Consider the following 11879-nt stretch of genomic DNA (forward strand, 5'->3'; position numbering starts at 1 on the left):
GCCTCTTCCCCCAGCGTGCTGGGTTCCTGCCCCTCCTCCTCTCCCTCTCTGCTGCCGATCAGCTGATGGCCCTTGCACCGGGATGGGGAGAAGAGGAGCTGCAGCGCTCCCGCTGCTCTGGGGAGGAGGCGAAGACGAGGTGGGGACGGGGCCTTGGGGAAGGGAGGTGGAATCAGGCAATATCCCCTCCAGCCCCCTCCTGTGAGCTGCTCTGAGCAGGGGGCTGGGAGCACCCCCACGACCCCAGCCCATACACCCAGCCCTCTGCCCTGATCCCTGCACCCCCCCACACGCCCCAGCCCTCTGCCCTGACCCCTACACCCTCCTCACACACACCCAGCCCTCTGCCCTGATCCCTGCACCTTACATCGCCCCCACACGCCAGGCCCCTGCCTTGAACCCTTCACCCTGCTCATACACACCCAGCCTCCTGCCCTGACCCCTGCACCCCCCCACGTCCCCAGCCCTGACTCCAGTACTCCCACACATACCCAGCCCCCCCACACCCCATGTCCTGACTCTTGCACCCCCCACATTCCCACTCCCACCCTGAACACCAAACAGGAACTCCTGCACCCTCCCACATTCCCACCTGCACCCCTCGCACCAAATGGGAGCTGCCCAGGTAAGTACTCCACACCCAAACCTCTTGCCCCAACCCTGAACCGCCTCTTTCATTCTAGCTCCTGGCCAGACCCTGCACCCCAACCCCCAGCCTGCTCCTTCACCACCAGCCCTGTGCTCAGTGCACTCCCACCCTCAGCTCAGTGCAGAGAGAGAGGAAGAGAATGGGCTAGAACCAGGGAGAAGGTAGGTACCTACTCTAAGTGGGCAGGGCCGGGATCCCAGACCGGCAGCGGGCTGAGTGAGGCCGGCAGCCAGAACCCTGGCTGGCAGGAGCCAGTGGACTGAACCCCAGACTGGCAGTGGGCTGAGTGGCAGCGGGCTGAGCCGCTCAGCCCACTGCCAGTCTGGGGTTCCGGCCCAGCTCAGCCCGCTGCCGGTCTGGGGTTCTGGCTGCCAGCCCCTTGCCAGCCAGGGTCCCTGCCGCAGGCCCCCGCTCAGCCTGCTGCCAGCCTAGGTGAACGGAACCCTAGGCTGGCAGCAGGCTGAGTGGGCCGGTGGCGTAAGATCAGCATTTTAATTTAATTTTAAATGAAGCTTCTTAAACATTTTGAAAACCTTGTTTACTTTACATACGACAATAGTTTAGTTATATAATAGAGACATAGAGAGAGACCTTCTAAAAAATGTTAAAATGTATTACTGGCACGCGAAACCTTAAATTAAAGTGAATAAATGAAGACTCAGCACACCACTTCTGAAAGGTTGCCGACCCCTGCTATAGGGCATGCTCCTCAGAGTATACTTGGTAGGCTTTGCCAATTTTTGAGTCAGTTGCAAAACAGTCTTTGAATGCCAATAGACAGCAGCAGATAGAGTACATTTACATATCAGATATGAGCAAGCCTCCACGATGTCAGTACAGATGCAGAGTCAACATGGCTTCTATTATCTTAGACTCTATAGCATGTCAGCCTTCAAAGCAGTCTTGGTGGTAGTTCCCAAAAGCCAAAATATTGTGATGTGGCATTTCCCCTCCATGTCCTAGCAATGAGAATCTGCAGCTCACCCAGAGCTCTTCACTTCAAAGCGCTGTTTAATCTGGAAGTGCTCACACCTCTTGTGCTTCATGGTGAGTCCATACTGAGGTGTTACGTCCGCCTTCTCACCATCACATATGCTGAACTCCAATTGCTGGAGAAGAGTGGTCAAGAAGAGGAAGACCTCCCACCTGCCAATGGACTCACCAATGCACTTCCTCTTCCCCAAGCCAAACATCATCACTTTCTCACTCTCTGCCCTGTTTACTTCAGTCCCTTCAGCACTGAGGAAACGCTCTGGGTTGAAGGTAGATGGATCTTTCCAAAGCTTCCTGAAATGGAAGGAGAATACCGCAGTGGTACCATCATCTGAAGGATTACTAGGAAAGCAGGCATTTCAGCATGAATAGCATCAGAACAGACTCGTGTGAAACATGGCAACAGTTTTCAACCTCACATCCAACTACTTTTACTACTCATTCGTGCTCTCACCTTTAGCATTGCAGCAACAAAATCCTCTGTGCCAAATTCAGCTCTGGTGTTGCTTACTTGAAAGTTTATGCAGTTACACCAGGGATGAATTTAACCCTTTATGTTCATGACCGAAGGCAATATAGTTTCGGCTGAGGGGAAAACAAGTTATTAATGGGCTCAAATTTTTTTTAAAAAATGATGATTTGAGGTTTCATAATTTGAAATCTTCCTGGGAAAACCAATGCGTCCTAGACCATCCATAATGGACCTATCCTCCATAAACCTATCCAGTTTTTTTTTAACTCAGTTATACTTTTGGCCATCACAAGATCCAATGGCAATGAGTTCCACAGGTTAGTTGCGCATTGTGTGAAAATGTACTTCCACTTGCTGGTGTTAAACCTGCTGTCTATTCATTTCATTGGGAGATCCTTGGTTTTTGTGTTGTGTAAAAGGATAAACATTTCCTTATTCAGTTTCTCTACACCGTTCATGATTTTATAGACCTCTGTCATATCCTCCCCCGTTAACCATCTCTTTTCTAAGCAGAACTGCCTTAATCTTTAGTCTTTTCTGGTATGGAAGTCATTCCATACCTTTTTGTCATCTTTGTTGCCCCTCTCTGAAGCTTTTCCAGTTCTACAATAGCCTTTTTGATATGGGGCAACCACAAATGGACACAGTATTCAAGGAATGAGTGCACCATGAATTTATATAGCAGCATGATGATATTTTCTGTCTTATTTTTTATCCCTTCCTGAATAGTCCCTAACATACTGTTAGTCTTTTTGATCATTGCTGTGCATTGAATGGAAGTTTTCAGAGAACTATCTGTTGTGGCTCCAAGATCTTTGTTTGGTGGTAACATCTAATTTAGCAAGAGAGAGAGAGACGGGATTTTCCCATATGCATTACTGTGCACTTACCAATGTTGGATTGCATTTGCCATTTTGTTGCCCATTCATCCAGTTTTGTGAGATACCTCTAACTCTTTGCATATATATTGAATAATTTTGTATTGTCTGCAAACTTTGCCACTTTGCCCCCTTTTCCAGATTAATATGTTGAATAGCACAAATCCCAGTAAAAATTCTTGGATGACCCGCTCTTCACCTCTCCATTGTGAAAACTGACCAATTATTCCTACCCTTTCACCAGTTTCTGACTCTTGAGAGGACCTTCCCTCTTATCCCATGGCTACTTAGTTTCCTTAAGTGCCTTTGGTGAGGGACCTTGTCAAAAGCTCTGAAAATCCAAACGTACAGTATCGACTGGCTCACCCTTATCCAAATGTTTGTTGACTCCCTGAAAAAATTGTAAGATTAGTGAGGCATGACTTCCCTTAAACTAGGTTAAACATAGTCTACCTGCAAGATACTGGATCCCAGCAGGCCCAGTACGAACAACATTAGTTACTGTGGCATATGGGTGTGGGGAAAGGCTCAAACTTTAGTATCTGAAAACCACATTGGTCCCAGTTCTCCTCTCACAAGGTTGAAAGTCAGAACTCCATTCGAATCCATGGAATTCTACTAGCGTAAGTGAAGAGAATAAGACCCATTGTTTACCAGTCATACAGTAAATCCTCAGTGAGATCGCTCCTCCCCCACACCCTAAAACAGATACTTCAACCGGTTTACAGGGTTTCTATAGAAATAATGTCTGCAGCATATTCCCAATAATCCTGTACAGTCATTTAGGACTCATCTAGATTTGTCTTATTGATACAAAGGCATTGGAACAATTTTAGCACCAACCCATCATCTTTGGTCTGACTGAACTTACTCATCGTGATTGACTTGCCACTGGTTGACAAACACACAGAGGTCCTTTGGGATGAAGTAGCCATTCAGTACTGTGTCTTTCGTTGTGCTGAAAGAAACAGAGGTGGTCTTAAGTTTAAAAAGCTGCAAGGCCCCTTTCAGGTGAATCAAAGTGAGATGACAGTTTTAGAGAAGTGTCTTGTTTTGTACATCTTATTTGCATTCCTCAGACTTGTGTTAGGTGATAGCCCATCTTTGTACTTGCAGTGTTAATTGTGAACATTTCTGGGAAATGGAGAACTTTCAAATTCATGTTACTAGCAAAGAAAGTTCCTGTCACAGGAAACAAATGCCTGTTGAAGTGATCAGGTGACATGGTTTCTCCCAAGGAAGAGAAGAAAACATTAAGGCACTATGCTGTAGCTCTTAATGGCCCTGCATCAGGTGAATTGGAGGGTGTGAAGTGAAACTGTACTTGGGATTCAGCAGCTTGCGATCAACAACCAGTGCAGCTACACAGGTACAAACCCCAACTAAAGCTACCCTTTACATCAATAGAGCTACATCAGTTGCTGAATTGGAGCTAATCCCATGTATAGATAAGGCGACAGAAAGGGTTTGAATAATTCAAATCATAGAATATTAGGGTTGGAAGGGACCTCAGGAGGTCATCTCTTCCAACCCCCTGCTCAAAGCAGGACCAATCCCCAATTTTTGCCCCCATCCCTAAATGGCCCCCTCAAGGATTGAACTCACAACCCTGGGTTTAGCAGGCCAATGCTCAAACCACTGAGCTAGCCCTCCCCCCAATGTGCTGTGAATATTTCACCCCCCATTCAACTTGAGGAGGGAGGGTGCCTTTTGCACTATTCCCCCAGAGGAGTATGGTTTACTTGGCTTCATATCGGGAGGTGGTTAAGGTGATAACAGGGTAAAGAATTCTGTGTTAGTCTGCACAGGAAGGGGGCTGAGTCAGAAGACCATTCTCACAGAGAGCACCAAAAAAAAGGGCACAAACTGGCCTTGACAGTTACAGGACTTACCAGTGAGGAATGGTGAAGGGCAGGAAGGAGGAATGTCTGAACATCTCTAAGATAAAAGCTTCTGTATAAGGCAGCATGGGCCGGTCTGATTGTCTGGGTCTCCTCTCTCTGCCAATCATCTGATCTACAGGTTAGAGTGGAGGAAGAGGTTGTTTGGCACCCAGCCTTCGAGACACAGGCCTTGAAACTGTATATACCTGAAAGCATGAACCTACCTAATTCTTCATGAATCTTCTTCTGAATTTCTGGATATGTGACAAGATACATGAGACTCCAGGACAACGCAGTTGTCACAGTGTCAAAACCTGGATAGAGACAAAGGAAAAGCAAAGCATTTAGTCATCACTTGAAGACAAGTCAAAGGAAATTTACAACCCCATGACTTTAGATTTTCCTCATTTCTTGGCCAATTTTGCAAGTTGTTAATGTTAGTAGTAGTGCAATTTTTTTTAATCAGCTCTGTAAAGTTAATCAAAAATGTGGATGTGCCACAACTTAAATTCAAGGGTGTTTGGAATTTTAGTTCAGGCCCATCTCTAGTAGTGTTATCATCCTAACTCTGGATTGACAGCACTAAACAGCAGTACACAACTGTCTCTGGAGAACTTGTTTCACGGTTATTGTTCCTACAAAGTCCTTCAGGGGGACTGAATTGCCAAAGACTCTTGATTTAAGAACTTTCAAGCTTTCAGTTTGTAAAATTTAATTGCTCTGCTCCTAGCAGTAGCCAACTGAAGTATCCTTTATGCCTCAGAGAATGAGAGTTGCATGAATCAAAGGCCTGGAGATAAATTGGAACAGAAAACTCTGGGATTGCTTTGGATTTGAATGCAAGTATTTTTACCAGCTCCAAAAAGGTCATTGACAATGCTGATGATCTTCTGATCAGAGAGCTGAATGTTGGCAGATTCATACACTTTCTTCTCCCGACAATGCTCAATCAGGGAGTCGGTGATGTCTCGAATATTGTCCTGAAATAGGAAAGTCCATAGGTTGGAAAGGGTACCAAATTCCAAAACACTAAGGCAGTTAAACAAGAACAGTCCACTGCTGGAGGGAGGAAAGTCTAGTGCCTCGTTGCCACAGGTGTGTGAACTCCGAGGCATGATTACATTGCAGGTTCAGATGTGCAAATAAGCTTTTCTCCCCTGCAGTCATTAGCCAACAGATAATGCTATTTGTCCCAAGTTATGATAATAGAGTGGACTATATTGCTTCCTACAGCAGCTATGAAACTTAGATTAATTAAAGAGTTATAATCAATTGAAAACATTTAATAGTTATAGCAAAATATAGAAATCAATGCCTCTAAATAGTCTGTTTATAAGAAATAATTGGGTTTTAATTTGTAATGTTTTGTTGGGAAATATGCTATTTGGCTAGAGAGAAGATGTTGCACGATCTCCACTACCTCTTCTCTAACCTCTGCTTCAGCTGATGTTTGTTTGTGAGCCAGAAAGCAAAAGAGAAAAGACAAAAAGCAGACAATGAAGGACAGAGCAGGAAAATGCATGCAAATGAATCGCCTCCAAGCTGGTTACCTTATCAAAGCTGCTGTAGTGCTCCTTAACAATCTTCTGCAAAAAGGAGTTGAACCTCTTATTGAGATCCTTGAAAATTTTCATGGTGCGGCTAGGGAGATACTGGAGCACTGGGATGAAATCTGCAGGGTTGCCGGAAGCAGCCACCTTCCCAAACTCATTGTTCAGGTTTACTATACTGAGCAGCTCCTGGTCACCATGGTCATAACGGTTGCCAAAGCACATGGCACAGATGACATTGGCCACAGAGACCACCACATACCGATAGGGGTCGAACCTCTTCTTCTCTTCCATCAGTTGCAGCAACTTTCTTACTAGGTAGTCAGCTTCTTTGGAGATGTGCTCCTCGAGGAGGCAGGTGGACAAAGAGTTGGGGCTGGGCGAGACAGAGAAGGTCTTCAGGGCATTCTGGGCCAACTTCCTGCGAGCTCTCCACACCTCCCCTGAATCAGAGCTGAAGGTCAAGCTCTGGCCATCTGCAACATGGTGAAAGCTGTAGAGATCAGGGCGCCCCATGAAGTCCTCCCCTTGCTTCACCAGGGCTTGTTTGATGGTGTCCAAACCACTCAGCACCAGCACAGGTCTGGTGCCGATCTGTATCTGCATCACATCTCCATACTTCTGGCTCATCTGAGTCAAGGTCAGGTGTGGATTGCTCCCCAGCTCCAGCACGTTGCCTATCAGGGGGTAACCCCTTGGTCCTGGGAGCCTCTTCAGCCCCTTGGGGATCTGCTGCCGGAAGGATCTGATGACCATGAAGGTCAGACAGAAGACAGCAGAGGCAATAAGGATCTCGGTGACTGAGATAATGCCCTGACTTCCCAGCAGTGACATTGCAGCCTTCCTCTTCAAGGGACTAAGAACCCTAAGATTAAACAAAAGAAAGGTAAGAGGTAAAGTCCAGGAGGTACCTCAGGTTATAAGGCAGTGTTATCTGATGCTTACTTCATAAAACTAGAAGTCAGGAAACCTGCATTCTAATTTTGGTTGGGGCACTTGCTTTACGAGACTATTTCTACTTGAACCACATTTCTTTAAATGACCAGAGTGAAAAAACTTGCCACATTGATTTTACTCCTTAATGACCCCAGGACCAGAGATCTTGCTCCTTTCATTCCAAGAGTTATAATACCTTACATTTATATAGAAGCCATTAAAAGGATCCAAAAACTTTTTTCATACTATATGCCTATGACAGTGTGCAGTTAAGCAGCTATAAACAGAGCTTTTTGGAAGCTAGCACCCTGGTCACTTAGGTTATGTCTACACCGGGATAACAGCTGCAGCTGGCCCAGGTCACCTGAGTTGGACTCGGGCTTGTGGGGCTAAAACGTGCTGTGTAGACATTCAGACTTGGGCTAGAGCTCGAGCTTTGGGATCATCCACCCTTGCAGGGTCCCAGAGCTTGGACTCCAGCCTGAATCCAAACATCTACACAGCAAGTTTTTAGCTCTGGAACCAGAGCCCTGAGAACCTGAGTCAGCTGAGCCAGGCCAGCTGTGGGGTTTTTATCGCTATGTAGACATACCCTTAGATAGAGCACCCAGGATACGCAGTGTAGAGTATGAGGGAGTTAGGTAGTTTGAGCAGGTTTGGAAGGTTAGAAGAGATCGCTTGGACCTGTAGAGAACCTGATAAGTTAATGAGGTAACTAGCTCATCAGCTGGATAGCTGGGAGAAGAAGGCAAGCAGTATACAAGACTGAGCCAGGGAGCAGGAGGGGGACTCCTAGCTGCTGCTATATTCAATTGGTGTTATATTTGGCACACAAGGGAGAAATACAGATGCTCTGATGGATTATGTATGCTGTTTAATTCACCCAGGCAGGGTTTCCAGGAACTGAAGGGGGACCTGCTTACAGGGCCAAATTCTCCTCATCTTGTTCATATGGTTAGTGAGTCCCATTGATTATTTAGGGGTCACCAGCCCTGTAGCATTGCACCCCAGCTCATCTAAAGAATGCATGCAGGGTTTTGCTTTGAATAGCCAAGAACTTCATTGCTGAAATGTTGCCATTTCTGGAGTAGAACATCATGGTTCCCTAACAGGTTATGGCAACATTATACCAGCATTTACTAGGGAAATGAAGAGAAGGTGCCTTAATGACTTGGAGCTACCAAAGGGAAATTCTGAGGTACAGAATGTAGTTACCCAAGTTATAATTTGGCACTAACACCGGGTCTGACGGTCCTAGTCTTGCTGAGTGTATCACAGGATGCAGGACTTAAGTGTTTGATCTCAGTTTAAGATCACCTAGAATATACACATGCAGAAGGGAGAGATGGGGCTACCAAGATCTCTGTAAGATTCTTAGTATGACCACATCACATTTCTTTATGCCAGAAAAAAAGTGTAATCTGAAGGCAAAGTCTAGTTCAGCTTTAGTCAAAAGTCTGTTACAACCAGTGTGCACCTCTCTCCAGAAGGGTCTGTTGAATGAGGGTCTCTCTACTTACAGCACCTGTGCGTAGTAGTGCATAGATTAGACACCAGTTACTTTTGTGTGTTTGTTTCCGACACACTTGATCTTATCAGTTCCAAAGAGCACTGTATGGTTTATAGTGTCACTGATTCACCCATTAAAGATTGACATAGGAGAGGGAGTGCCTCACATTTCCACGGAAAGATGTAAGCTAGTGAGTGAGGAAATCAGTCCAGATTTTTCCATCTCCTAGTTCACACTGAAGGAAGAGAGTCTGTTCATTCACTGAGAATGAGGAAATGATGGGTAGACTTTTAAAAAGGGGTCAGTTCTCCTGGGTGTAGGGTGACCAGATAGCAGGTGTGGAAAATTGGGATGGGGGGGTGGTAATAGGCACCTGTATAAGACAAAGCCCCAAATATCGGGACTGTCCCTATACAATTGGGACATCTGGTCACCCTACCTGGGTGAGGGATGCTTTTTTAAGTCACCAGGAAACCCAGACTAGACTTTTGAGCCCATCACTGAATGGACAGTGGCTTGTTTCATGCAAAAACAGGAACAGTCTTCCTAATTGTTTAGTGAAAGGAAATTATTAGAGACTAGGAAAGCATTAAGTGGCGGATTTCCACCTCTACAAGCAAGCCAGGCAATTCCCAGAGAAGATACATCTTCCCTGCAGAATCAAGGCACAATGGGCAGAGGTGGATCTGAAAACAAGGGTCTCCTATAAGATGTCCTCCATTCTAAATGTCCTGTCTTCTGGGACATTTAAATCGGACCATCTGAATTGATCTAAAGCAACTTTGTGGGGTTTAGAACAGTTTTTGCCAGAGACTATTTGCTTCCCTTGTTTCCATTTCTTGTTCCTTCAGTAGGAGATCTCTAGGTTTTGAGTCATCCCCCCCAACAAGCAGCCTATATTGCTCGCTCATCCAAATCTTAAGGAAGAGAGGTCAGAGCCTTAATATTGGAACCCTTTGGAGAGCTCCTCTGGTACACCCACACTTGACTAGAGTTCTCTTAACTGATTCCCATCCAAGCAAATAAGTCTGTGGCAAAAGATTTAGGGCTCCATCCTTTTGCTTTGAACGGAAGTTTTGCTAATAATTTTGACAGGAGCAAGCCCTGGCCCTTAATTATTGCCAAAGATATATCCTTGCAGGATGTTGGATTTGACTGTTTGCATCACTTCTTGCTTGTGAATGTGGGAGACAGAGTTATAACTGCCCCCGTGTTATTTCATCTGTAAGATACATGCTCAGGGGGATAGGGTATCATTCCAGCTATTAGGTTTCACTCTGATTTTTTGCAAACAGGTTTGAGGTCGACCTGATAATGCATCATACGACAGTCCAGGACTCCAGGTAATTTGAGCGTCTAATAAGTTCTATCACTAGTGGCGGAGGGGGAAAGACTTTTCTACATTATATATGCAAAGCCACCAGACAGCCACATTCATCAGCCCCCTCCCCACAAGCGTTTACACTGCGGCTGGATCTGCAGAAAAGCACCGCAGAGACGGGGAGCGGGGGAAAGCAGCCTGCGGTACCTGTGCGTCCCAGATGCTTGGCGCAGCTTTCCTTGGAGAGCTCTTCTAAGGAGTAGGGTGCTCGTGGGTGCAGCTCGAAGATGCCCGGGGTCTGTCGCTTCTTAAGGGGGGTATAAGGTGCTCCTCCCCAGCAACTTGACGGGAGTGCCACTTTCTGCCAGCGTTATATGCACCTCCTTGCATCCCGATTGGCCGAGCATCCTCCCGTCACGTGACAAAAGTGTGCGCAAAGCTTCCAGCTCCAAAGTAGTGACTAGCAGCTCCCTTCCCATCGCAACAACCGCTATGGTTTGCACTGGACAGGATCCCTGGAGAGCGCCAGGGATTCGCCTCCGAGCCGCAGCGCAGAGAGATGTCAGTGCAAGAAGCAGGGGCTCTCCAGCGCTGGGGCCGCTGCGCCTGCTGTCGGAAGCGCAGGAGAAAGGGAGGTTGGCTCAGTCCATGCAAGAGCCCGACTCCTCCGTCCTGCTTCTGGAAACCCGGATCCCCCGGCCTCGGCTGTTGCTGGTCCTTGAGTTCACTAGCTCTGGGGAGTCTCTACTGGCAGAGGGGGAGGCGGTCGGGTCGGGTGTGTATCTCTGTGCCCGGAATCGTGAGGGCTTCAGGAGCTCAGCTCAGAGGGTTTCCCGAGAGTGCTGAATGCGCCTGGTGGCTTTGGTGCGCAAAATACCCATCCGGGCCTAACCCTCCACCCCAACAATCCTGTACAGCAACACACTAGTGTCCAGGGCAGAGGCTGGCGCCAGCTGTGCCCTGTCATCTCTTCTATTGCCCGGCGCAGTCCTTCTGGGGAGAGGGGGGTGTCACTAGCCCCCCATGGCGAGGGAGTGCCATTCCAGCGGCTGTCACTGTGATCTGTGAGAGAAAGAGGTGATGGTAACTTTCTTATTGGGCCGACTTCTGTTGGTGAAAGAGTCAAGCTTTGGAGCTTACACAGAGCTCTTCTTCGGGCGATCTCTGTGCAAACACCCTTCCCCTTAGCGCAGACAGCTTAGCGCTTCGCTTCTCTTCCTCCCTCGCCACTCGCCAGTGGCGATAGAAGTATCCTCCTCCCCTGAAGTTACTGACCGGCTGCTCTGCTCCAAGGGACATTCTCCCCATAGGACACTGGCCCCCCGTGGATAGGAGAAACCGCATTGTCCTTTGATTTCTCTCTGAAGGGACCGAATATTCATACCATTGCAATTGTAAAGAACGGGACAGCCGGAATTGACCCGGGTTGCCTTTGGGGAGCGGGGAGGGTGCTGAGCAGAAAACCGACGTGACAATGCCTTTTATTATTAGAAAAGAGGGGGTCTGATAGCCAGCCCCAAGGATTCCTAAAATCCCGAGGGCTGGGGCATAACCACTAATTAGCCACTGAGCAGATTAAGGTCAGAGGCAGATCCGCATCCCGTGTGTTTCTGTAAGCGTCTGTAACATGCCTAGGCGCAGACAGTAACCTTGGGAAGTAGGGTTCGTACCTGGAAAGTTTCATAGT

At 47.1% G+C, this 11879-nt stretch overlaps 1 protein-coding gene across 1 annotated transcript; it reads right to left on the reverse strand.

Moving 5' to 3' along the window:
- Nucleotides 1-1291: 1291 nt before the first annotated feature.
- On the reverse strand, nucleotides 1292-10521 carry LOC102936296 (cytochrome P450 1A5). Its single transcript, XM_027828159.3, has 7 exons — nucleotides 10400-10521; nucleotides 6426-7290; nucleotides 5729-5855; nucleotides 5100-5189; nucleotides 4885-5008; nucleotides 3864-3950; nucleotides 1292-1936 (listed from the first exon to the last, which is right to left on the reverse strand). The coding sequence occupies exons 2-7, from the start codon at nucleotides 7257-7259 to the stop codon at nucleotides 1630-1632; spliced, it is 1569 nt and encodes a 522-aa protein (XP_027683960.2). The 5' UTR covers nucleotides 7260-7290; nucleotides 10400-10521; the 3' UTR covers nucleotides 1292-1629.
- Nucleotides 10522-11879: the final 1358 nt, after the last annotated feature.

Source organism: Chelonia mydas, chromosome 10, assembly GCF_015237465.2.
Source record: "Chelonia mydas isolate rCheMyd1 chromosome 10, rCheMyd1.pri.v2, whole genome shotgun sequence".
NCBI classification, from domain to species: domain Eukaryota; kingdom Metazoa; phylum Chordata; order Testudines; family Cheloniidae; genus Chelonia; species Chelonia mydas.

Excerpts from the sequence above, each read along its gene's own strand:
- LOC102936296 (XM_027828159.3), bottom strand. The coding sequence starts at position 7,259 with ATGTCACTGCTGGGAAGTCAGGGCATTATCTCAGTCACCGAGATCCTT. Across the intron at positions 5,190-5,728 it reads CAATGACCTTTTTGGAGCTG|GTTTTGACACTGTGACAACT; the intron begins GTAAAAATACTT and ends GTCTCTATCCAG. Across the intron at positions 3,951-4,884 it reads CCCTTCACCATTCCTCACTG|CACAACGAAAGACACAGTAC; the intron begins GTAAGTCCTGTA and ends TGTTTCTTTCAG.